Genomic DNA, 27889 nt, shown 5'->3' with positions numbered 1-27889 from the left:
TTTTGTATGTTGTGTTAATTGATTTTAAAGCAACTATTCATTTAAAGAAGTTTGATTGAGGAAAAACTAAATATCAGTAAGTGGTCTATTAACCCCCCTCCCACTTTCTGATTCACACAGTTGCATGCTTTTTATTGTGTTAGGATATGTATTGTTTTAAATGTTGTGTGTTGTTCATTTTTAAAGACATTGTTCAAATTTTATTTTAGATTTAATCCTGCAATTTACAGGATTTGTTTGTTATTTGTGCTTAGATAGCCATACCAGCCAGTAAAGTTCCATGGTTTCCAATGTGCCAGCATGCAATTTACGCGTTAACACGCAATTTACGCGTTAACACGCAATTTACGTGTTAACACGTCATTTACGCATTAACGCGTAATGACGTGTTAACACGTAAATTGCGCGTTAACGCGTAATTACGTGTTTACACAACAGTTTCACACGTTTTGGCCCTTTTGGCCTTCCATAGTAAACAGGTCTCAGGGAATTACCTTTCACAAGCAAAACTGAACATTTGTTTCTGGTTGTATTTCATTTACTATTTTTATTTTCAGAGGAGAAAGGCCGCGAAATTTAAAAATACTACTGTTATTGTGTCACAAAATGTAGTTTTAAGAGTTTTTCAGTCGACAATGTAGTTGTTTAAAGCTCAAATCTGTGGTTTATTTATAAAGATAGTGCCTATTTAAAGGAACACTTCGACTTTTTGGGACTTTAGCTTATTCCCGTATCCCCCAGAGTTAGATAAGTCCATACATACCTTTTTCATCTCCGTGCGTGCTGTAAGTCTGTTTGACGCACCCACCGCTAGCCTAGCTTAGCACAAAGACTGGATGTAAATGGCTACAGCTAGCATACTAATCCCAATCCCAAGTGACAAAATAACACCAACATTTTCATATTTACATGTTGTGATTTGTATAACCACAGTATGTACAAATAACAAGGTCATATGAGACACAGCCATTTTTTAAACGTTTAAATACTGGGAACTATTTTCTCAAAAGGCGAAGCACTGCTACTTGGGCGGAGTGATTAGCGCAGCACCCGAGAAGCGCCGTTCCGTCAACAAAACCAACGTGACTAACTAGCTAGTCGCGAAAGTGATTTGTGATCATGGCTGACTTTGAGGAATTGTCAGAGGATTTTTATTTGGTATCAAACCAAGATCCAGAACCATATCGTTTTGAGCCAGAATACACAGACGAGGAGTTACAAACTTTGGAAGCTGATAGACAAGATGCCGAACAGACTGAGGTCGAGGGGAGAATCAGAACGGGAGTAGCCTACTATTTCACAAACAAGGTCACTGTTTCTCAAAAATTAAAACAAAAATTAAAACTTCACCGTTTTCAAACAACACGTCTTGCTCTCTCTCCCTCGCGCATATAATCAAAATATTTTTTTTCCCGTCCAAATGTGACCAAAACGGTTATAAAAATGCTGTCATTATAAAAGGTTTCTAGTGTCAATATATTGCTTGATTTTTCTGTTTACATTTCATGGTGTGACAGACTTCAGAGCGGCCAAAGCGTCAACAAGCTTCCCCGTACTTTTTGACAAGCGTCCTTGACAGGGCGGCCAGAGCTTCTTTGCAGCTCAAGTCGGCGGCGATGTGAACGTACAGTAATAGTAGTGAGCACCCTATTCATGTAATAGTGTCACTAAGGTTACATTACATCTAGCTAATGGCACTGTAACAGTAGGCTAGTCATCTAAAAACATAACGGAACACTTACCGCAGCCGCAGGTGATCCACTTTGTCCTGTCTTTACTATCGATGGGATGGCCGTATCCTTCAGCACACGTTTCATGGCAAATTCCATTTTTTCAAAATAGTCGTCCTCAGTGAAATGTTCTGAGCAAACGTGATAGTCCTTCCTTGATGATGTCTACAGGTGTGTTTGGATCTATATCCAGAGCCATTGATTCATCAGGTCAGCGTTTTTGGTTGGAATTCTATGAAACATCATGGTATTACCTGGTCTCCCCTGTTTATTGTCGCAGCTCTTTACAATACAGCGAATACTCATGATTGTAAACTTTGCATTTACTATCTAGTAATTGCTGACTCTATTACTCCAACTCTGAGCGAACTCTCTGCTCCTCACCACGGCGCTTCTCGGGTGCTGCGCTAATCACTCCGCCCAAGTAGCAGTGCTTCGCCTTCTGAGAAAATAGTTCCCAGTATTTAAACGTTTAAAAAATGGCTGTGTCTCATATGACCTTGTTATTTGTACACACTGTGAATATACAAATCACAACATGTAAATATGAAAATGTTGGCGTTATTTTGTCACTTATTGGGATTAGTATGCTAGCCGTAGCCATTTACATCCAGTCTTTGTGCTAAGCTAGGCTAGCGGTGGGTGCGTCAAACAGACTTACAGCACGCACGGAGATGAAAAAGGTATGTATGGACTTATCTAACTCTGGGGGATACGGTGAATAAGCTAAAGTCCCAAAAAGTCGAAGTGTTCCTTTAAAAATGTTATCTGACGGTTTCGGAGTTGTGAGATCCAGCGATCACCGGGCGCTCAGCGCTCATGTACCCCGCCGAGAACAGCCTTACCTCGGCTAGTGTTCGCCGCTGGATCTGATGTCTTTAGTGGTTAAACATGAGAATAATTCGTCTTGTGTATATCAAACGGGCGATCTTTGGTCTCATTAATCCATAATTTGTTCCTTGGCAAATCGTTTTGGCTGAGGGCAAAGTGAAGTTTCATAACTTTATATATTTAGGCTATTTAACTTTAACGGTGTAGCCTGCTGTATGTTTGACTGAATCGTTTACTTTATTTCTTGACTTGTATAGCTTCTTATACCTTTTAAAAACTGAAATTTAACAAAAAGAGACAGGGTTGCGTCTATGTATTTATTATGTCTATGTTCCAGCTCACCACCATAGATATCCATATAGAGCTGGTAAGTCCCGCCCCTTCCGCTAACCCCACTGGACCTCTAGGTTGAAAAATCGTCAAGTGAATGTGAGAAAATAATTATTTTCTGGTCCCGTTTGAATTGTGTCATGAATGTGAACAATATGTTGTCTGTGAATTTTTTATATAATGTTTCGTGTGAAGAATGCTACAATTTAGCGGGTAGAAGTTTGATACGGTTAGACTTTGTGTGAGAGCACTTTGTGGACTACAACTCTTTTTACATCAGACGGGAATCTGAAGAAAGAACAGCCCATTTGGTTTGAATGGTGACATTTGGGTACAAAACACACAGGCATCTCGATCTGTCTCCATAGATTATCGCAGCATTAGCACCGTGATTTGACAAGTGGAGGGAAAATGTGTTATGGGGTGACGTCACATAGGCGACATGTAGTCTTTCTCATTATGTCTTTTCCACAACTGCTAGCCAAAGAATCATACAATATACTGTCAAACTTGTAACATTAAAAATTATATAAAAAATTCACAGACAACATATGTTCACATTCATGGCACAATTCTGCGGAAGAGGATTAGGGCCAGGCAATAATAAAAAAAATAAAACCATCTCGAGATTAAAGTCATTATAATGCGAGATTAAACTCGTTAACTTTCGAGAAAAAAAAGTCGAAATACAATCTTGAGAATAAACTCATTAAATATTGAGAATAAAGTCGCTGTGTTTCGAGAAAAAACTCGTTAAATTTCGAGAAAAAAAGTCGAAATACAATATTGAGAATAAACTCATTACATTTCGAGAATAAAGTCGTTGTGTTTCGAGAAAAAAAGTCAAAATGAAATGTAGAGAATAACACATTGGATCAGTGTTCATTATAGCCTACTGATAGAGGACATGGCAGAGTTGGATCACTTAGTCAAGCTATATTTTAGACTTTCTTTCAGTAACAAAGAATAGAACATTCTTAGAACATTCGGCTAGGTCTTTTTAGAAGAAAAAATCAGTCCAATTTGCGCGATGTACTCGCTTTTGTCCAACATGAAATTCAACGAGGTTTCGTGGTTTCCCAGGATACCATAAGACGCATTATTAAACTTGTTGATCCTCAATGTGTGGAATTTCGACGAAGGAGAGTAGGCTACACTTGCGCTGGCCCAAATGCACTCTGGCATATAGACAGCTATGATAAATTAAAACCGTACGGCATTGCCATTAATGGCTGTATAGATGGTTACAGTCGTTACATTCTGTGGATGGAGGCGTACACAACCAACAACGATTAATAATGCGTTTTATGGTATCCTGGGAAACCACGAAACCTCGATGACGCTAGGCTATGCAATGAACACTGATCGAATGCGTTATTCTCTACATTTAATTTCGACTTTTTTTCTCGAAACACAACGACTTTATTCTCGAAATTTAATGAGTTTATTCTCAAGATTGCATTTCGAGTTTTTTTCTCGAAATTTAACGATTTATTTCTCGAAACACAACGACTTTATTCTCGATATTTAATGAGTTTATTCTCAAGATTGTATTTCGACTTTTTTTCTCGAAATTTAACGAGTTTAATCTCGAATTATAATGACTTTAATCTCAATATTTAATGACTTTATTCTCAAGATTGTATTTCGACTTTTTTTCTCTAAATTTAACGAGTTTAATCTCGAATTATAATGACTTTAATCTCGAGATGGTTTTATTTTTTTATTATTGCTTGGCCCTAATCCTCTTCCGTACAATTCAAACGGGACCAGAAAATAATTATTTTCTCACATTCACTTGCATTGACGATTTTTCAACCTATAGGTTCACTTGGGGTTTTACGGATGGGCGGGACTTAACAGCTCTATAAGGCTTATATGTGTCTTAAGGCGGAGTCTCGAACGGCATCACCGGCGGCCATCTTACCACAGGGAAGCTTTCTGGCGAGCTCTGTGGTATCTGAAGTAAGGGGAGTGATCAGCACGAACACAAATCCTCTTATCTCGCTGAAATCTTGACGGATTTACAAACGGGTTGGTTTCTTACAAACGTTATTAACGTGGCTATAATTCTGAATGCTTGAACATGTTGAACATAATTATTCATATGTATGCAGTGTCATAACTACATTTGACGTTTATAACAAACCATACCGTTTGAAAATCGGTAGAAAATTGAGCAAGTTATGGTTATTTAAAAGTACATGCACCATTAAAACACAATGTTACGAGTGAGCGAGCTCCCTGTGGCAAGATGGCCGCCGTGTGCAGACGTCGACCTCCATTGGCCAGAAGCGCGGGCGAGACATCTAGCCTTTATGATATCCATGCTCACCACGCCCTTGGTACAAGCTACTGTACCACGTATAGAGGCAGAATAGTTTAATTTATAATTCACGCAAAAAACATGATTCACACATGCGTAGACAATTTCACATGCATGAAACCTAATTCACGCACACACAAAAAAAATCACGTGCATGAAAAAAAATTTGCATTCACAAAAAACAATTCACATGCGCAAAATAGAAGTATATATTCATAAAATACATTTCACAAATGCAAAACACAATTCGTAGGTATGCAACTGTGCACAAAAACCTTTAAATGTTTAAAATGTACGAGTTTATCCTTGAATGTGAATGTGCAAATCGTCATTCACGTGTGAATCGCCTTGGATTTGTTGTGTGTGTTTTTGAGACTTTCCTGGCAGCGAACTCCTCCTACACAGATGAGTCGTACTCTTTAGCCAGATTAAAGCTTATAAATCGACCAATTGGTATCACGTGAGTGCAGGCCTACCTGCATGGGGCAAACTTTTGACATGGCAACTTGGTAATAGACCTACAATGTCTTCTTCTTCGTCGTCTTTGTCTTCTTCTTCTACTACTTCTTCTTCGTCTTCTTCTTCTACTACTTCTTCTTCGTCTTCTTCTTCTACTACTTCTTCTACTACTTCTTCTTCTTCGTCTTCTTCTACTTCGTCTTCTTCTTCTACTTCATCTTCTTTTTCTTCGTCTTCTTCTACTTCGTCTTCATCTTCTACTTCGTCTTCTTCTACTTCTTCGTCTTCTTCTTCTACTTCATCTTCTTCTTCTACTTCTTCGTCTTCTTCATCTTCTTCTTCTTTGTCTTCTTTTTCTTCTTCTCCTCCTTTTTAATTTTTTTGTTTTTACCATGATCATAATATCATGGTGTTTTGAAGATCCATACTGTTGTGTATGAATATGGTAATAATCATACAGTGATATATATTGAGGAATTAACATCTGATTTACCATGTATTATCACAGATCATTTTGTAATTGAAATGGTAGAAACAACTTTGGTATACTTTATCAATTTTATCATAGTTTGGTTTATTTTGATGTATTTAAAAACAAAAATACAGACACTTTCACTTTGTCAGGTTGAGATGGGAGAAAACAATGGCATGAATAATTATGAAAAGTTGAAAATGAAATTGTTAAACAAGCATTATATTTTCACATATATTAATTTGCAATTATAGCTTGAATTATAGATTTTAACAATGAAAAACAAATTATGAAAATATAGCAAAACATGTTTAGATTTGTAATTATATAAATCATTTTCATTGTGTATTTCATATTACGGCAGAAAATTCATTTATTGTGTTTGACAGGTGTGATGATCAGTGGAGTTGAGTTTTTACCTCCATCATTAAAGCACGGGCAAAAATATGGATAGAGTTTCCCAGTGAAAGACTGATCAGTGAAAGAGTAGAGATGAGAGCTGGACTCCACATCATAAAAGGAGACCAGACCCTCCTCATAATCCACAAACACACCGACCCGCTGCGGCTTCACTCTCACACACAGAGAGACAGTGGGATCATCACCGGCTTTATATTCATTCCCATTCATCAGAACCACAGTCCAGTATCCATCACTGGGTCTCGGTGTGATCGATCCCTTCCTGTTAATGGATTCTCTGGCCACTCCTAAAGTCCATTTAGTCTTTCCCTTCACCTGCACCTCAAAATAAAATCTCCCTGAGGATAATCCCTCCTTTCCTAGGACACTTACACATGGATCAAATCTCTCTGGTTTGCCTGGGAGTTTCTGTCTAATGTCTCCACATCTCACTTGTGTTCCATCATCAGACAGGATGAGTTTAGGATGAGCTGTATCAGGATCCAGAGTCACATCCACTGAGAAAACAGAGAATATAAATCACAAATTCACAATACATATATTTAGTGATGATGTTTGTAATATGTAATCAGTGTTTAATCATACTGTCGGTCAGTGATGAAGCTGTGAGTATCTGAATGTAATCTAGTGTAGTGCAGACAGCACACTGTACCTGCATACTGCTGTCTCCTCTTCAGTTCTGTAGAGACTAATGACAATAAAACACCATCAGATCTTTGACATGTTTATGTGTGGAATTATAGACAAGATTTAAGGTTATATTTAAAGAATTGTGTACAACATCATGTTTTATCTGATCAATGTTTCGCTGCTGATATTTAGAGAATCCCTGAACTCCTATTGTGTTTGAGCTCTAAATATTCCTCCTTTTTACAACATCTATAAAAAATAACCTTAGAGAAAGTGAAAATGAAAGCCCAGCACTGTGAAGCTGTTTGAACTACAGCTCAGAAACTTTCCTCTAAAAAAAAAGAACAAATCTGCAAGAACAGACATTCATGATGTCTATCGATTTGATTTTCTTCTGCTAAACTGATTTTATCTGACAAATAATCACAACATTTAGATGAAACAGCTGAAAAGACTGAAAATGGCAGAAAACGAATGTTTCTTTCTGTTGTTTCTCATCTAAAAGTGTTCACACACAGTGTTGTGAATTCTCTCCCCAACTGCGCTAAATTAGACCATGTTTGTGGTGTAGTTTAGCCTGGGTTTCCCCATGCTGCCTTGTGCGCAGCGCGATTTTATTCACGCTACTAGGCAGCCTGGACACCATGGACCAGATTTTCCCCTCAAAAAGGGAACCAATCACAGAACGGGGAGGGAGCAGCAAGACGATGACGACGTCTATGCGACACACCGAAGCAATTTGTTTATATCTATGGATCCAACATGGCAGCAGACGCAAAGTTACCTTTTCGATGCAGCACAAACGGCAATAGTCGCTGAACGCCATCGTGTACACAAATCTCTGACCCATCGTCTTCTTCCTCGTCGAATTTCTGTCGCTCTACATACGTCATCTAGTATAATTGAAACAATTGGCTATGAGCTACGTACAGGCGCATTTGATAGACATTCGTAGCGCCCAATAAACGGCTCTGGGCATTCGTAAACCACGCCTCAAATACGAGAAAATGAACATGGTTCCCAGACCACGTCTCAATGAGACGAGGTCTGATGTTAGCCAGGCTAGGTGTAGTTGATGTTTAGCGATCTTTCTAAGCTTAATTTGATCCTGCTTAATGAGCGGATTATCCCGCTAGCATCGCAGCTCGTATTGTTCATGTTTACTGGTTATTACCTTGAAGTGAATTAGACAGTCCAATTTCTATAATCCACATGTTGGTGTTTTGTCAATTTCATTGCATTATGCAGTTTGTTATTAAAGACTCATAGTAATATATTTCTCGATTTATATTTCATGTATCAGTGCACTTTACAGATATGTTTATATTTGAGTTTGCAATCTCTTTAAGTTGTTGAATAATTTTAGACAGTGAATATTTATTTCTATTATATTATTTATTTCAGAAACTACCTCAAGTACACTATTATGTGTATATGGTCACTCTTGAGCAATAAACGGCTAAACTCTATCTGATGACTCCGACTCCCTGACCAGAGTTCTGCAGCGATCAATAATATAATCCACCAGTTTTCAGAGGGGCAATCCCCAACATATGGTCCTTTGAGCCGGATCTATTGACTACAGTGATGTCATTGGAAGAGCGATCAACCTCTCTCCCTCATGCTGACACGTCAGACAGACCCTCACGGCATAGTCGCACACCCAAGCATCTGGAGGAGTATCTCCTTGATTACAGCCATCACCGACCTGCTCTTTCCTCCCCACCTACAGCAGAGGTGCCAGCGGAGCAGAGAGGAGCAGTGGGCATAATTAGTCAATCACGACCAGCCTCCAGCCAGGGTGAGCATCCAGCCACAAGCTCCACAGACTTATTAAGTATGAGTTCACTGAGGGAATTAATGAAGTCTATCTCCGAGAAGGAAAGAGATGAGGCTGCTGATATGGCTGCGCTTCAGAGCAAACTCAAGCAGTACGAAAAACAACAGCGTCGGCGTCAGGAGCTGATGAAACATATCACATCATTCTTGAGGGAAGAAGGGGATGAAGAGGTGCAAAGTGTAAAGCCTGCCACACCACCGATGAGATCACCTCCAGAAAACTCACCTCATCCGACCCCTTAATCAAGTCATCCTTCCTATTCATCACAGTCACCTGACATTGAGTTACATACCAAAGGACAAGGACATGTGAGTGCCACACAAATAAATGTAAGCACACCTACTGCAGAAGCAGAGCACTTTAACTCTGGTTTCGTACCAATACAACCAGTCACTTCACTCCCTTTGTACTCACCAATTTCATCTGGTACGTTACCGGCCGCCGTGCGCCAACACCAGCATGACACAAGAGCAGATACTGTGCCACTACTGCTTAATACACAGTTTTGCCCTTATGACGATGCTGGAACTGCCTTTCAGCCTCGGGTGCAGCCACAGATAGTAGCTCCCACGCCAACCTACCAGCATCCCAGTGTGCCTTACATCTATACCAGGGGTTCCCAAACTTTTCAGACCACGACCCCCAATATTAGATTGCTGACGACCCGCGGCTATTTTATTAACAAATTATGGACAAAAACAAATACATCCATAACTGTGAAATGCTTACAGACAGAATACGAACAAGCTGCCTATAACACGCATACAACAATAACTTTGTATTCAGAAAAAAACACTAATGTGATGGATGGGCGCTGTGCGCGGAGCAAAGCAGGTCCACTCTAGGTTCAATTTTGGAGATCGCCACCCGCAGATCATCTTCCACGCTAAGCCGTGACCTGTGTTTATTCTTAATGTAAGTCAGCACGGAGAATGTCTTTTCGCATAAATACGTTGAGCCAAATTGCATGAGTACATCCAACCCGGCTTTCGACAACTGTGGATATTCCAGCGCGACAGAAACCCAGAACTCATCCAGCGTCTTGCTGTCAAATGCCGTCCTCAGGGTTCGATCGGTTGAAAGTTCTATCAGCGCATCTTCCATATCTGACGCCAGATGATTTGCCGTGGTTACATTAAATGGTGACCTTATCCAGTCATATTGGTCGGGAGCGTCTCCTTCAGGGAAATACTTATGAAAGTGATCCAAAAGGGACTGAAGGTGAGCCGTAATAGACGCCTTGATGCTGTTAACACTGAGTGCATTTTCCTCCATGAATTCTTCCAGTTCAGAAAACATGTCTATGCGTCCCATTTCCACTCTCTCTCTCCAACGCACCAGCTTTCTCGCAAATGCCTGCACTTTATCATTAAGGTACAAGATGTTTGTGTTTTCACCTTGCAGGGACACATTTAGTCCGTTGAGTTTTTCAAAAATACATGACAAATATGCCAGTCTTGTCACCCAGTCAGCATCAGACAGATGCTCAGCAAGTGGGGATCTTTGGTCTGTGAGGAAAATGCGCACCTCATCCCGCATCTCGTATAGGCGTCTCAGCACATTTCCTCGCGACAGCCACCTGACTTCTGTGTGTAGGAGCAGGCCTTTGTGCTCTGATCCCATTTCATTACAGAGAGTGGAAAACAGTCGTGTGTTCAGTGGACGTGATTTTATGTAATTAACAATCTTCACAGCAGTGTCAAGAACATGTTTAAACTCCGCATTCAGGGTTTTGCACGCGAGGGCTTCTCTGTGTATGATGCAGTGCGTGAAATTGAGGTGAGGTGCAACTTGGAGGACTCGTGCCTTTAGTCCTTTCTTTTTTCCCAGCATTGCCCCAGCTCCGTCTGTGCACACTGATATGCACTCGCCCCAAGATAGTCCTTCATCTTTAAGTTTGCTGTCCAGCTTATTGAAAATGTCCTCGCCCGTGCATGATCCCTCAAGTTGCGTACAAAATAACATTTCCTCATTTAGTTTCCCCTCAAAAATATATCTGACAAATACAAGGAGTTGAGCGGTGCTGGACACGTCTGTGGATTCATCCAGTTGTAAGGCATACCTCCCACTCTTCTTCACTCTGTCAATCAGTTGACACTTGATATCCTGAGCCATGTCTGTAATGCGGCGGGATACAGTCCCATCAGAGAGCGGCACTTGTTCCAGCTCAGCGGCCAGTTTATCTCCATGCATGACGCGACTCATAACTATTGCTGCTGGTTTGATTAAAGTTTCTCCAATGTTGTGTGGCTTTTTGGTCTGTGCAATTAAATATGCCACTTCATATGAAGCCTTCTGAGCTTTAGTGGGGATAGCTGTTTGTTTAAAAATGACTTTTTTTTGTCCCTGTAACTCTTTCTCCTTTCTGCGGAAAAAGTCAGTGGGTTTATCTGTGAGGCTGGGGTGTTTGGTGTTCAGGTGTCTTTGCATTTTCACGGGCTTCAGACTCTCATGTGCGAGGACTTCGGAGCACACAACGCATTGAGGGTGTTGTACCTGATTTATAACAATGCACGTGAAACCATAGTTTATGTATTCCTCTCTGTATTTTCTGGCTTTCGAGGAGGGATGGTCCGTTTGCGGGGTATAATTATTTAAATTATCCTAAATTTATACTCGCATCATTACAACCTTTTTTAACATAAAAAAAAAAAAAAAAACGTTTCTGTAAATCATCTCGCGACCCCCCCACTTTGGGAACTACTGATCTATACAACAGTGGCACCTTCTCCTCGACAACCTGTCGCTGCTCCACCTACACCCAGTTTTTCAGTTCCTCACTATACTACAATGCCTCCAGTAGCATCAGTGCCTCAAACCCTGCACGGTGCTTCAGTTCCTACCATGAACATTCCTGCTCTCGCAGACACTTCTCTACAGCCATTGGGCCAGCCACTAAAGCGACCAGAATACTTGGTGCCTCACCGCCCTTTGCATGCTGCCCCCCAGCCAAAGATTCCTGATTTTGTGAATGACAACGAAAGGGAATTGTTAGCATTGGACAATCTTCTGGAACCTCATGCAGAGCTAGATGAAAAATACAAGTACCACATCTTGCTGGAACACCTTAAATTGCCTGAGGCACAAATGATTGGCCAGTCCTGCCACCATCATCCCTACCCGTACTCTGCAGCTATGCAAGCTCTTCAGTTACAATATGGCCAACCCCATCAGCTCGCGCAGAGCGAAATAGCAGCAATCCTCACAGCACCAGAGGTAAACCCAAATGATGCACGCAATTTTCAGAGTTTTACTCTCCGTGTCCACCTCTTAGTGAGCATGCTGTTATCTTTGGAGGGACCCAGAGGGATGGAGTTGAACTGCTACTCGCATGTGGATCGTTTGTTTAGTAAGCTGCCGAAGTACTTGCGTGATGGTTTTGTAGGGCTGAGCAAATATGGGCAGGACTCTTTACTGCCCTAGTACTTCAAAAAGCCTTTTAAAGGTATACATGTGAATTAAACTTGGCACAGTGGCCTTCATCATCACAGTATGCTAATGCCTATCTAGTGCAGGGATGTCATCAATATGCTGATTGAGGACTGTTGGGACACTCCAGGCACAGGATGGTTCTGTCAGGAGAGACAGAGTCGTTTGCACCTCAATGAAACGTCTGTACCATTTGCTTCACAGGACATATGCTTTCAACTACATACGGTTTATTTTCTAGTGTGTTCTAAAATGTAACTATGCCATGTTTGGTCTCATCTGACAGCCTATAAACTGAAATTAATGGTGGTGAACTTAATATAGATATTTAAGTATCCTAATGTACAATCTAGGTACTATTGGTTAAACATGCATTGAGGAGAATATGTTAATGTTCTTATCCCCCTCTTGATCACTACCCATTTGCCTCATCTTTTGGTTTCCTGTCAGTTGGGTTTGGTGTTGGTATTCCACTCATGTTTAACAATGCTTTGCTCAGGGTATAAGAAGGAAAGGTAACTGTTGATCTAGGAGAAAGGCTTTAACCCTGACACTCCCGCACACCGGTGCGTAACCTCATACTACAAGAAAGGCTTTTACGGCCTCTTCTGCACAACAGTGCTTTATTTGTTACAACTAAGTTTTCTATACAGTATGTTGTTCCATTCTACTGTCTGTATATTTAAACACGTAACTTAATAAATAACTTTGCCTGCTTTAAAGGCTTTGAGAGCCTTTCCTTTTATCACTGATTATGTTGAAAGCTAAAGTGATTATAACTTTCGTTATCTAAACATTCAGGTTAAATCCTACGTTTTTCTATCAGTTCTAAGGAAGACTTTTACCTTTAAAGAATAAGAGGTTAAAGAATAACAACAACTTTAATGGAGTCAGATTAATTATATTGGAGTCATAAATATTTGAATTATACACGTCATCCTTCAACTGCCTTTTGTTCTGATTATTGGTTCAGAAAAGCAGCGTAAGCTTCCAGTCTTACAGTTTCATAGAGTTTCTCCAGCTACAAGGGAAGCTCAACTCCCCCAGTATTAACCCGTACAACCTACAAGACTTTGCAGGGTGGCTCGACGTCAAAGCTCAGCAACAGAGATTGTCTAGTAGGTTAGTGCAACGCTACCAGTATGAAAGAGAACACAGCGGTTCAAAGGAGAAGAGTGCTGCTAAACCAAAAAGCCAAAGTACAGCCTTGTATCATGGTGCAGCACCCACTGAGGATAAAGCATCCCCCAGTCCTAAGGTGTCTTTGAAGAAGACCCCCCTCAAAGTCAACTGCCTTTTCTGTGGCAGTAAAGACCACTACATCACTTGATGCAGTAGTATTAAAGAACAGTCAGTGTCTGATCTTTGTAAGTGGATTTCAGAGAGGAAGCGCTGCTGGAAATGTGCCCGTTCCCATGCGCATGAGACCTGTAATCTGAAGAAACCCTGCAGTGACTGTGGTGGTATTCACCTTCAAGTGCTTCATGGCGTGGCCCGAAGTCGTGCAACCGATACATCATCAGCTACCTCGGAGAGCCGCATCTACCTCTTGCCATCCATTGCATCTGGCAGAGTCCTTCTAAAAGTGGTGCCTGTGCTGCTGCACCACAAATCAAAGACAATAGAGACTTATGCTATATTAGATGACGGAGCACAGCGCACCATGATCCTACCTACTGCTGTCCAGCAGCTCCAGCTTAAATGTGAACCTGAGACTCTAGCACTTCGTACAGTCCGACCAGACACTACTCACCTCATTGGCTCAAAAGTCACCTTCGATATCTCTCCAAGAGGTAAACCAGAGAAACGCTATCAAGTGTTTGGAGCATTCTCAGCTTCTGGCATTGATCTGGTGGAACAGTCATACCCAGTTCAGACTCTTCAGAGACAGTATGCACATCTAAGACCTAGTCCACACGGACACGGGTATTTTTATAACCAGAGTTTTTCCTCCTGCGTTTAAAAAAAAATCCCATCCACACATGCTCGGTTTAAAAGAAATCTCCTTCTACTTGAAAACTGAACGTTGAAACACGTTATCAAGCGCTGTCAAGAGCATGCCACACCAGCAGGCGGCGATATAACCCTAATCGTAAAGCCACGTTGGCAAATCAAACACAGCGGATAACGGGGCACACTCTGTCGTCGCAAGGCAAAAACTCCGGTTTTACTGTCTACACAACAACACTGCAACCGCCGTTTCTGAAAATCCTCACCCTGGCAGGGGTTTTCAAAAATGTTCGGTTTCAGTGACCTGATACTGCGTTTCCGTGTGGACGAAAAATACCCATGTCCGTGTGGACAAGTCCTAAGAGGAGTTCCACTACAGCCATTTCACAAGGTATGTCCACTGGTGCTCATAGGTTCAGACCAAGTTCACCTTATTACTGCTAAAGAGCCTATTCATCAAGGCACCAAAGGGGGACCTGTGGCAGTTTGTACAGCTCTCGCCTGGGCACTCCAAGGGGCGGAAATGAGTACTACTGGCCGAGAACCAGTGCAGCAGTGTTTCTTCATCTCCACTAACCACCCATATGATCTTCTCTACAGAAATGTGGAGAGGTTATGGCAACTGGATGTGCTGCCCTTTCGCAACGAGAAACTGGTTGTCCGGTCTAGGCAAGACAAAGAGGCTATGCAGTTGCTTGAGTCTCAAACTCAGCGAGTCATTGTCAAGGGAGTACGGCGTTACGCCACCCTCTTCTGTGGAATCCAGGTGCTCCAGAACTTAAGGGCTCCATGCAATCTGTCCCTGCAAATCTGAGGAACACTGAAAGGAGACTCCAAAAGGACCCTGACAAGGCCTCAATCTATTCAGGAGAGATTGCCAAACTCATCGAGGCAGGTTACGTAGTCAAGCTCAACCAAACGGAAGTGACACAAACAGAGGCATGGTGCCTGCCCCATCATCTCGTGAGTCATAACAATAAGCAACGACTGGTGTTCGACTATTCTTTCAGATACCATGGTCTGTCCTTGAATGATCAGCTCCTCCCAGGTCCCACACTTGGACCATCGCTGTTAGGAGTACTCCTGAGATTCAGACAGCATCCTGTAGCAGTAATTGCAGATATCAAGGGCATGCTCCATCATGTCCGTCTATTGCCGAAGGACAGGCCCTTTCGCCATTTCATTTGGAGAGATTTGCAGAGTGAAAACCTTCCAGATCTATACAAGTGGCAGGTTCTGCCATTCGGCACGACAAGCAGTCCATGCTGTGCCATCTTTGCTCTGCAACACCATGCTTGCAATTCTGAAGCCAAATATCCAGGGCTACAACAGCTAGTCCACCAAAGCTTCTACATGGATAACTGCCTGACAAGCTTCCCTACTGTCCCAGCAGCCAAGCAAACTGTGGATCAGTTACGCAGCATGTTAGCAGAAGGAGGGTTTGACTTAAGACAGTGGGCTAGCAGTCATCCAGCGGTGGTAGCTCATCTTCCGACAGAAGCCCAACATGCAAAACTGACTAACTGAGAGCTGCTTACCAGGTGTTGGCTATATCCACTGGGGTTCATACTACCATTTACCACCAGAGCAAAGGTGATCATCCAACAGTTGTGGGCTAAAAAGAGAGACTGGGATGACCCAGATCTACCACCAAACCTTCAGGCCGCCTGGGAAAGCGAGCTTAAACAACTCAGTGGCAGTGGCATATTTGGCCGTTCAAACCAGTGGTGACATTCATGTTTCCTTCATAATGGCCAGATCACGGGTTGCTCCTAAGAGGCAGCAGTTTATACCTCGCCTGGAGCTTTGCGCTGCCTTAGCTGGAGCTCAGCTGGCCAAACTGGTGAGGGATGAGCTGACATTCTCCATCAGTCAGACAATTCTGTGGACAGACTCCATGACTGTGCTAGAGTGGATTCAGTCAGACTCCTGCCGGTACAAGGTGTTCGTTGGGACACGAATCACCGAGATCCAAGAATTAACAGACCACAGCTCATGGAGGTATAACCAAGCTGATGACATTACGAGAGGCAAAACCCTCCAAAGTTTGACCGAGCCCAGTCGATGGAGTCAAGGGCCTCCATTCTTGAAACAGAGCCCAGAGCACTGGCCTAAAAGACCTGAAGTTGCACAGTCAGAAGTAGTTTCCGAATTGAAAGGCCTAACCTGCAACTCCGTAATGAACGCCTCCGTCTGCTCTGTCCACCCTTTTATTCAACGGGCATTGACTGCTTTGGCCCATACCTGGTCAAAATAGGAAGGTGGTATGAGAAACGCTGGGGCCTGATCTTCAAATGTCTCACAACCAAGGCAGTTCACATCGAGCTTCTTAATTCAATGTATGTCGATGCCTTCCTTCTTGCACTCCGCCGGCTCATAGCCAGAAGAGGTCAACCCCGCGAGATCCGTTCAGATTGTGGCACCAACTTCCGCGGGGCAGAAAGAGAGCTACGGGAAGCCTTCTTTAGCATGGAGTCAGAACTCCAAATCCGTCTGGCAGACCACCAAATTGACTTCAAGCTTAACCCGCCCAGCGCTCCACATTTTGGCGGAATATGGGAGCGCGAGGTCCGCTCTATAAAAAATGCTCTCAGGTAAACAGGTAGCCGTTGGTAAAAAGCAGTCACAGAGAATGTTCTGTCCACAATCCAAGTGGAAGTGGAGGGGATTCTCAATTCAAAACCTCTGGGATATGCCTCAACAGATGTCGCCGACATCGATCCAATTACTCCTAACCTTCTCCTTATGGGGCGGCGGGATGCATCTCTCCCTCAGGTGGCGTATGCTACAGGAGACATGGGTCGGCGGAGGTGGCGTCACTGTCAAAACATGGCGGACCAATTCTGGATACAGTTCACCAGAAACTACTTGCCTACGCTTCAGACCAGGCAGAAGTGGCATAAAGCTTCAGAAAACTCTGTTGTACTGATTGTGGATCCGCAACTCCCAAGAGCTCAGTGGCCCATAGGCAGAGTTCGGAAGACACTGCCCAGCAGTGATGGATATGTGTGAACTGTTGAAGTTGTCATTGACGGTAAAGCTTACATTAGACCAGTTGCACGCTTGATACAGTTGCCTGCTCTAGAAGGTAACACCAAAGACAGTTAGAGAATTCCCTTGATTACCCATTTTCTGCTCAATTGTGGGGGCGGCTGTTGTGAATTCTCTCCCTTTAAATATTAAGCTGGTTACGTGTGTGACATTTTAAGTTGCGTTGTACGCAAATAACGTAGTGCGGCGTTCTCAGCACGTACGGACTCAGTGTAATTGCCTATTCAAGCTACTCCAGTTGAGCGATCATATCGCGTGCACGCATTAATGTGCAGTGTTTATGTGCAAGAGAAAGTTTGTGACAAAGTAAGTTTTCCTTCTATGTATATTGTTAATAACACAGATTGTCACACTGTATCCCAACTGCGCTAGGTTAGACCATGTTTGTGGTGTAGTTGATGTTTAGCGATCTTTCTAACCTTAATTTGATCCTGCTTAATGAGCGGATTATCCCGCTAGCATCGTGGCTCGTATTGTTCATGTTTACTGGTTATTACCTTGAAGTGAATTAGACAGTCCAATTTCTATAATCCTTATGTTGGTGTTTTGTCAATTTCATTGCATTATGCAGTTTGTTATTACAGACTCATACTAATATATTTCTCGATTTATATTTCATGTATCAGTGCACTTTACAGTTGAGTTTGAAATCTCTTAAGTTGTTGAATAATTTTAGACAGTGAATATTTATTTCTATTATATTATTTATTTCAGAAACTACCTCAAGTACACTATTATGTGTATATGGTCACTCTTGTGCAATAAACGGCTAAACTCTATCTGATGACTCCGACTCCCTGACCAGAGTTCTGCAGCGGTCAATAATATAATCAACACAACACACAGATTTACTAAAGCCTCAAGATTCTGGTTACAGTGATGAAGCTTCTAGTACAAGATGAATTTACTGCATGTTTTCTGAAATTAGAGATGAATATGACCTGCTCTCTTCAAGAAGAACTGTGATGATAATGAGACACAAACACATGATCACATACTTCTCTTATTTCAGCTTTAACAGACTCATTCTTCATTACTGATATTAAAAGATGATAAATATATGTATCTGTACAGTGTATTTGATATTGTCATACCAGTTTGCGTGAGTTTCTCCTGTAGAGAGTCCTGCAGTTTAGTCAGAGCTCTCCTCAGAGTCTCCAGACTCTCATCAGTCTTCACACTGATCTCAGACCAGTTCCTGGTGTTTCTAGAGCTGCACAGGGATGAGTAAATCTATAGCAGGAGAGAGGAGAAATCCTTCAGCATGGGGAGTGTTATGGTGTCATATACTGCATTATCATTGATCAGAGAGATGTTGACTGACCTGTAGGAGGTGGAGGTGATCTTCAGTGTGTGAGAGCTGCTCCAGCTCAGTGTTTCTCATCTTTAGCTCAGTGATCTCCTGCTCCAGCTCTTCAATGAGCTCTTCCTCCTGTTTCTCTGCTGCTTTCTGCTGCTCCTCCATCATCTCCAGCAGTTCAGTCTGACATCTCTCAATGGAGCGGATGAGATCAGTGAAGAGCTCCACACGGGCTGCTTTCTCCTTCTCTGTGTTTCTCTGCTCAACCAGGACAATCAACACACTATTAGTGGCGTTTGTTAAGAGAAGAATCAGTGTTATTATTTCTCATACTTCAGTGTTTTAGGCGGTTTTCAAAATCCCTCATTCTGCCCCGTTTGCACTGAATGATTCCTCAAATCATGTGTTTTTGAGGAGAGATGTGTTATTACTTTACTAAGTGATCAGGGAATCACAGACGTGTCGATATTCAGACCAGCAGTGTGACTGTGAGTGTAAAATTGCTTTTATACAGCAATTCATTAAACAACCATAGATATTAAAATTAATTTAATTAAATTATTTTAAACTCACTTTTCTGACTTCTGCTGAGTGTTTGACGTCTTGAATCTTCTTGATTCTGTCCTGGATCATCTGCTGTGTGTCTTTCTGTGTCTTCATCAGTTGAGTCTATAGACAGAGAACAACACACAATATGTTTTCAAAATCGATTCATTTATATTAAAGAACATGTGATTCCTTGTGATAAGAGCCATTTAAAATCAGTTTGTCAGTAACTTTTACCTTCTTCTCTTCACTCTCCTCTTCTAAAGAAACAGTGCTGTGGTTCTTGTGGTCTGTTACACCACACATCAGGCACACAATAGTCTGATCATCTCTACAGAACAGCTCCAGAGGTCTCTCATGTTTCTGACATATATATTCCTCCAGAAGATTACTCACAGGATTGATCAGTTTGTGTTTCTTTAAACCTGCCATTCTCGAATGAGGCTCCAGGTGAGTTTCACAGTAAGAGCTCTGACACACCAGACACGACTTCAGGGCTTTCAGCTTTCTTTCCTCACAGACGTCACACAGAACTTCAGCTTTTTTCTCAGGACTTTTCTTTTTATAGTGATCTACGAGCTCTCGGAGTGTGGTGTTAATCTTGAGATCAGGTCTGTGCTTGAATGTTTCTTTACAATATGGACAGTTGCAGGTCTGGCTGTTGTCCCAGCACTTATTCAGACAGGTCTTGCAGAAGTTGTGTCCACATGGAGTGCTGACTGGATCAGTGAACACGTCCAGACATATAGAGCACTGAAGCTCCTCAGTCAGTGGACCGCTGGAGGAAGACATCACTGGAGAGAGAAATGATGAAGATAAATCACCTTCACTACTAGTCTAAAGTTTGGACACACTTGATACACACACTCAATTTAAGTTTCTTATAATATTAAAATATATTGTGGCGAGTAGGACGATGCCGGTGGCGTGATTGATAATGAGCACCGGTCTCGTATATTTACAACTATATAAAGCTCTCCATAAAATATTATATGGCCAAGAGTAATTTTCATCTTAATAATGTTTAATGTAAATGCGATTTTCATCTGCAGTTTTGTGTTCAGTCTGTCTGCGGGTCATTTACTTCCTGTTTCTTTAGTCGTTATGTTTTGTGACAAAATGACAGAAACGCCAATCTTTGTATCAAAAACAATCAAATGGCATATTTAAATACAATTCTGATACCATTTCAGTGCAGTAAACAACTAAAATAGTTAAGTATTTGACATGCTTAAAGTCCCTGTAAAGGCAATTCTAAAAAAAAAATCTAAACACATTATAAATGTTAGAAATGTATTACTAAAACATATTACAAAGACTGTGATCTGTGAAGTACTGAATTGTGGAGTTAGACCGTTAAACAGTTTTTCACCATTGCTGTGTTCCGGATTTTTTGGGCGGGGCTAAAACGGGGGCTCGATGACGCAGAGCCCCTGAGCTCCTGGACACGCCCCTACTTGATGACGCACTGGAGCCCCTGACGCTGCCCCTCCCCTAACAATATAGCACATTCATTCACATCAGTTTGCCGATCGCGAGTTACTGTCAGTACTATTAGTTACTACAGCCTACAGTTTGCTAGCTAGCTATGCCTTCGTCACGGAAATGAGTATTACCTGGATGCGATCATGTACAAAACAGATCGGTGCATGGGCGTCGGAACCATTGTATATGGGTGGGACCGGACCCACCCACTTTTTAAGATCAATGATATTATACCCACTCACTTTTACCGTCTCTAATTCAGCGAATTTGTCTGTTCGCTTTTCAGAGCGTCGTCAGTCAAATCCATTCCACTTGAGGAATTAAATTAAATATTTTTTTTTATTAAAATGAATAAATTAAACTCCATTTCCGCTGAATCGCTACATTATATTTCTCAACGAGCAGCAACTGACGAAAGTAACCGCCTGTTGTACCTTTCCAGTCAAATATTGCGTTGCAAACATCAATAACAGCTTTAAAGGGATAGTTCACTTTGAAATTAATTTTTTATATGTGTTAGCTTACCTCAAGGGCATCCAAGATGTAGGTGTCTTTGTTTCCGCAGTAGTTTCAATTTTGATATTTTTAGGTCAAACCGTTCTTGTCTGTCAGTCATATAATGCAGGTCGATGGTCACGGTCTCAAAACACAAGCACAGAGTCCAAATTAAAACAATTCCCCATCGTCCAAATTAAACAATTCCCCATCGTAAGTACACATTGATGGCCTAAGACACGAAACGAGCGGTTTGTGTGAGAAAACGAACCGTATTTATATCGTTGTTATCTCTTGAACACAGCACACGTCCAAATGATCTGACGGCGCGGGCGGGTATAGATATATACATAGATGTCGCCTTGGCTACGGTTTCGTTCCAATGAACTGCAGTAGCCAAGGCGACATCTAGTGTATATATCTATACCCGCCCGCGCCGTCAGATCATTTGGACGTGTGCTGTGTTCAAGAGATAACAACGATATGAATACGGTTCGTTTTCTCACACAAACCGCTCGTTTCGTGTCTTAGGCCATCAATGTGTACTTACGATGGGGAATTGTTTAATTTGGACGATGGGGAATTGTTTTAATTTGTAAAAAACAATGGAGGCAAAGCACCGCCCGACGTTAAGTGGATTTTAGTTTACTTGTTTAATTAAAAGGCACCAGAATGAAATGGTATTTACTCCAGTAACATTTTTCTGGGGGAGGACCCACCCACTTTTTTTTTTCTTCCGACGCCAATGGATCGGTGTCCTTATAAACGGTGTGCTTATGTTATAATTATAGTAGGTAACGTTAGTCCAGGCTCGAACATGGCTTTGTAAAACCTAGGAGCATCCATTCCAGCTGTAGTGGTGACAGTTAAGTGTGGCGACGGCAGCTTTCCCGCGAGTGGGCGTGGTTTCAGCGCAGCCAGCGGACACGCCCCCAGCGTTTGAGAGCAGAGACTACTGCTCATTTTTTAAAGATTTTGATAGCTTGTTTTATGTACTTGCCGGCTTTTTTTATCATTCAAATTTGGCTGGGTGGCTAATAACACATGTTTCTGTGGTGTGACAAACTCAGAACACATACTTCATTTTGACTTTACAGGGACTTTAAACCTGGTTCTGTTCAACTTATTCCAGTTTGACATAAGCCTACTAAACCAGGGCTGCGTTCTCCGATAACGTTGTCTCTTAGCGCGCTACGAAGACTCAAAAGGTACACCTTAACTACAGGTATACATTTCCTACGTGTGTTCTCCGAACTATACCTTAGGATGTTGCTTAAGGTAAACCTTCTTAAGTTCGACCTTAGCAGGCGCTGTCCATGGTGGAGGTGCTGAATAGGTTGATATCGATGCCTCGATGATCGATTGTGCGCTCTTTCCTTCACAGCGGTATAGGTAAAGTATTGAGAAAACAATGTTCTTTATAAAGAAGCGTTTTAGAAATAGTACAAACTGCATTTATCGGGGCTCATTGAAATTTGTACATGCAGAAATATATATGAGTATGTGTTTATAATTTAGCAAGTGTGCAATCTCAAACCCTCACGGCCATAAGTGTGTTAATGTTCTCCACAACGTATGCTGATTATCCACCAGCCATGTAGTTGACATACACTAACTGGCTCCGCGGACGGCGTCGTCTTTGATTTAAAACAAGTACTCGCTGTCTTGCTGCCATAGCTATAAAGTTTGTGTAAACTCATCTTTCTTTATATAGACTCCTAAGCCTTTTCTGTCAAATGGTTCGCCAGCTGATGTGCCTTAGGATAGTCATTAAAAAAGCTAACAACCATTAGTGTATGGAAACTTTATTAATGAAAACACTTCCATACACTGGGTGTAGGCTATAACAACTTAAGTATTTTATGTGTAAAATTTTAAAGTAAAGTAAAAATGTAATTTTAATACTAAATCAGATTTTATATTAAATGTTCATATAAAATTTTCTATGTGTAATTAAACTGCGATGTAAAAAAGCTTTTTGCGTAGTGGTGGCCACTAGCGGTATGAACCGTCAGCAGCGATGAGGTATAGCTAAGAGCGCTCCAGACCAACCTTACGAACGTATGACTTACAGAAGGTATAGGGGTAGAGTGGGGGAAAACGCCCCCCTTGAGGAAAGTGTGACATTACAGTGAAACAAAACATAAATGTGACTAGAATTGCCATCCCGGTTTTGACTGACTATGGCAGGAGTTATTCACCAAATATTAAAATTGCTCAGCCTTCATAATTAATTAGTATTTTCACTGAAAATATTTTTGTACAAAGGGGGCGTTTTGCCCCAGCGCTGGGGTAAAACGCCCCCCAAGGTGGGGTAAAATGCCCCCTTTCTTACCAACCAGTTTGCTTCATAGATCAACAGCAAAATTAACAGACAATAGTTTTTAATCTCTAAAAGTAAAAGGCAAGTAATGTATCAGGGTCAAAGACGAGACGTAACCATTTTGGTGTCCGCATCAAATTAAATTTACAAAAGTGATTTTACATACAAAAAAAAACATATTAAATGCAAGTAAAGTGTCTACTTTCATGTTTCAAATAACTTTTGTGAAAATAAAATGACAAAATATGAGTTAAATAATGCTCCAAAGTGTAAAATTGTCATTCAGCGTAATGGTCCGGACTTTGATTTTACTATTACATTTTTAAATAAACGTATAAAATACCATGTTAAAAAAAAAAGTGCTTCCTTGGCATGTTCACATAAGTGTAGGCTGTATTATATTAAAAGGACTATGTGTTATTTTTTTCCTTAAGTATTGAAATAACTAGGGGACTTTTGTCCCGAATATGCAGTTTGTCAGAGGTCATTCAGTGTAACAGGATCAGAAAGCAATTTTGAAATTAAATAAACAACCAATAGTCTTCAAGCAGTCTGTGACATCATCAATGGGCACCCTGAAGATTGTGTGGTGCTGCAGCAAGTTAAGTTTATTGCTCTTAAATATTTGCTAAGTTCATCTTTTCATTGTTGTAACCTGAGTTACAAAAACACGTCATTCAGTCAAATGCCAAAAAAACACTTTTATTGTTAGATTTTTTGAAAAACAAGTAAATGTTGTGAATAATTATGATGAATCTTTCTGGTCAAGTTCACTGTTTGATATAGGTGGCTAGTTGTTAGCTAGCAATATTAGCTTAAGTAGAAGTTTCATCATTCAGGGTAATGTTTTGTCATTCGGTGTAATGCAAATTGTCTGTTACACCACAGTGTCATCCATTACACTGAATGACAGTGTCACTGTTTAGATAACATTTTTAGCATTTTATTTATATTTCAGACAAATGAGGGATGTTTAGCACTAAAAGAAAATATTAAACTTTAAAAATATGAATGTTTAAATACATTTTTTTTTTATGCGTTACTGATTTACTTTAGATGCCCACAAACAAAGAGAGAGTTATAGGCACCGCCAGAAAGTTAATGCAGACCCAGTAGCTAGGGCAGCGCTTTTAGCAAGGAGACGAGAAAGGTATTGAGGATTGCAATGTCAAAATGATAGGGCTGGGTTAAAAAGATTGATTTCTCGATTTTAATTGATTCTCATTTTAAAGAACCAATACTGATTTGTAAATCGATCTTTCAGATGCTGTTTTCAGTTGATGTTAATCAATATCAGATTTATTTGAAATCGAATCAAATCGTGAAATTTGAGTCAAAGTGCATTTATCCATCATAAAATGTTATCTATCCATCATAAAAGTGCATCTATTCATCATTGAAGTGCTCCTCATTGCTCTGGGGGGTTAATAAAGGCCTTCTGAGGTGAAGCGAAGTGTTCGTGTAAGAAAAATATCCATATTTAAAACTTTATCGACTAAAATAACTAGCTTCTGGCAGACGACTGTACGCATTGATTTACGGTGGACGAGAAAACCGCAACCTGTCGCACAACATAATGATGAACACGGAAGCACAGAGCAAATCGCGAATAAGAGTCTAAAACGAGAATTTTTAAAGAGAAATGTCGGAGGAGTTTGAGTTTGTTGGCCAGCCCTGTTTGTTTGAACCGCGAGAGGCTTTAAAGTCCAACTGAAATCAAAATGGACCCTATTTACTTTGTTAGCGCATATTACTAGTCTTGTGGTGAACAATTAATCCGTGCAAGTTAAAACACAGCAAAAAAATTTTTGGCTTCGTAATCTTTAATCAAAATCTGAAAATGCCCCTCCCCTCTGCATTGGAGGACGTTCTCTGATGACGTAGGTTTGACGGCTTGGTTTGGGAAACGCTTAACCACTCCCCTCAAACCGTTAGTCTGTAATGAGCGAGAGATGGAGAGGAGGAGCGCTAGAGTAAAACCCTGCCCTCTGTTCAATATTCCTTTTCACTGGGAAATACGTCACAGCACTGGAGAAAAGTCGTTTGCAACTTCCGGTTCATGCGGACTTTAAACTTACGATACTCCTACATCTACGTCATACATCGTCAAGTGTTACTCTTTTGGCGTAAGTTGACTTGCATAGGCCGTCTGGCGGAAGCTAGTTATTTTAGTTGATAAAGTTTTAAATATGGATATTTTTCTTACACAAACGCATCGCTTCACTTCAGAAGGCCTTTATTATCCCCTGCCATGTGGAGCACTTTAATCATGAATAGATGCACTTTTATGATGGATGGATGCTTTTTTTTTATGGACTTCAAAACATAAACGGCCATTCACTGCCATTATAAAGCTTGGAAGAACCAGGACATTTTTTAATATAGCCTAACTCCGATTGTGCTCGTCTGAAAGAAGAATGTCATATACACCTAGGATGGCTTGAGGGTGAAAAAAAAAAATCACGGGGTAAATTTTATCTTTGGGTGAACTATGTGTGTTTGTCCTTCAAGTTTCAAGTTCTCAATGAAATGATGCTGATTATACAGTATTACCATCAGTTCAGTTCATTTTTACATGAATATGATATACATTGTGGAATAAAATGGTTATTTTTTTCAGCATCTGCTTCTGTGATTTGCTCAGGAATTTAATGATACAGAATAATATTCAAAACATTGCAATATAATAGGAACAATGACAACATTTTCTCAATTTTTATCAAAATGTCATTCAGAGTAACAAACCATGGTCATTCGGTGTAACAGATATATTTATGTAAAAATTAAACAATATACTTATTCTGAGCTGTACTTATTAAAATATGTAAAACAATATGTGCTCCTACTAAATTTTATTAGATTTTAACTGATTTTCAATTTCTTACAAAAACTTCTTGCTGACAAATAGGTAAAACCTAATGGTTTAAAGGATATTGGCGAAGTATAAAGATTTAAAATTACAAATAATTATTATTTGGGACCTGCACTGTGATCTTTAAATAGAATCCTATAATATGTTATCAAATTAGAGTTTTTCTAAAAATGTCTGATAAGATTTTTTTGCATAAAAATATTGTTACACTGAATGACATTTTAGTGGGTGTCTTCAGTAAAATCACAGTAAAAATGTATGGTGGTAATTATTTTTTGCTCAGAAAAATATAAAGTTAAACAGGACATATTCTAATGTATGTGAAAAAGAATAAATTTAAAGCAGTTTTACACTTTTATTTTTTTGATGCTTGAAACCCCCTTTTCGTCTTTGACCCATCAACATAATATTTATTTCAGCAATGTCCAAAATAGCCAAATTTAACTACCTTCCATCAGTGAGCTAACTTTGCTAGCAAGCTAGCTAGTTAATGCTCACTTGAGGTATTTTTTTCATGTTTTGTTCAAATATTTAGATTTTACCACCTAGTTATACTGCATTAAGTGTAAAACAAAGGATTTGATAGACATAAATATTTTATTATAGTAATTATGATAGAGAGAAACTATGCCCCTAGGGGGGCGTTTTACCCCTCAGCGTATATAAAATAAAATGCACAAAAGAGTAAGATCATGACTATCAGAAGTTTCGGCGTTTTACCCCACAAGCTATGACTTAAAAAAAAAAAAAAAAAAAAATGTATATAATTATATTCCTTATAAATACCATATGATCTCAAACTACAGACTTCACTATTCATCTATCATACATCACTGCGATATCCTGCAGAACAATATTCTCTTAAACACTTATTTACTAATATCTGAAAATTATAGCATTTACCATGTAATCCTCTTCTCTTCAAATGTGTCGCTGGTGTCAGCTTCTCCATAGAGATTTGTATATCCCCGTTATCAACGTAGTGCATAGCAACAGTAAAAATGTATCTCGACTACTTTTAGTGATCATTTTGGGAAAAACAGGTGGGGGCCGTTTTACCCCAGGGGGGCGTTTTCCCCCACTCTACCCTACTTAACTAAGAAGGTTTCGGAAAACACGTATTAACGATAAGGTAGGCTACTTCTTAAGGTACAACTTAAGAACGACGTAGCGTTAAGGTAGTTTCGGAGAACGCAGCCCAGTTCACTTCCATTAGAAACCTGTTCAGCACAATCTCTCTTATATTTCTATCTCTTACCTGTGAGGATCAGATGTGTCCACAAGACTCTTTGAACGGATCAATAAATATTCTGTAGTTTAAAGAGGTTGATCGTTGAGGAGTCCATATTGTTGTTGATCAAGTTAGTTTCACTTTCTCTGAATCTGAAAGAGAGAGAGAG

The 27889-nt window shown here is 40.5% G+C and overlaps 1 protein-coding gene across 2 annotated transcripts; it reads right to left on the bottom strand.

The window, feature by feature from the left end:
- Positions 1 to 5958: 5958 nt before the first annotated feature.
- Positions 5959 to 27889, bottom strand: LOC311299495 (E3 ubiquitin-protein ligase TRIM39-like). 2 transcript variants are annotated; one of them, XM_084423084.1, is made up of 7 exons: positions 27748 to 27889; positions 19552 to 20108; positions 19342 to 19437; positions 18793 to 19026; positions 18563 to 18701; positions 7221 to 7256; positions 5959 to 7065 (listed from the first exon to the last, which is right to left on the bottom strand). In XM_084423084.1, exons 2-7 carry the CDS (start codon positions 20104 to 20106, stop codon positions 6518 to 6520), a joined length of 1608 nt encoding a protein of 535 aa, XP_084279210.1. In that variant the 5' UTR covers positions 20107 to 20108; positions 27748 to 27889; the 3' UTR covers positions 5959 to 6517. The 2 variants fall into 2 exon arrangements, 1 of the variants encoding a protein (XP_084279210.1); XR_014629135.1 differs by lacking the exons at positions 18563 to 18701; positions 18793 to 19026; positions 19342 to 19437; positions 19552 to 20108; positions 27748 to 27889 and having other exon boundaries at positions 6960 to 7065; positions 7221 to 12163.

Source organism: Rutilus rutilus (assembly GCF_951802725.1).
Source record: "Rutilus rutilus genome assembly, chromosome: 11".
Classification (NCBI taxonomy): domain Eukaryota; kingdom Metazoa; phylum Chordata; class Actinopteri; order Cypriniformes; family Leuciscidae; genus Rutilus; species Rutilus rutilus.
Note: the sequence above shows the minus strand (reverse complement) of the source record. Positions and strands in the feature narration are given on the sequence as shown.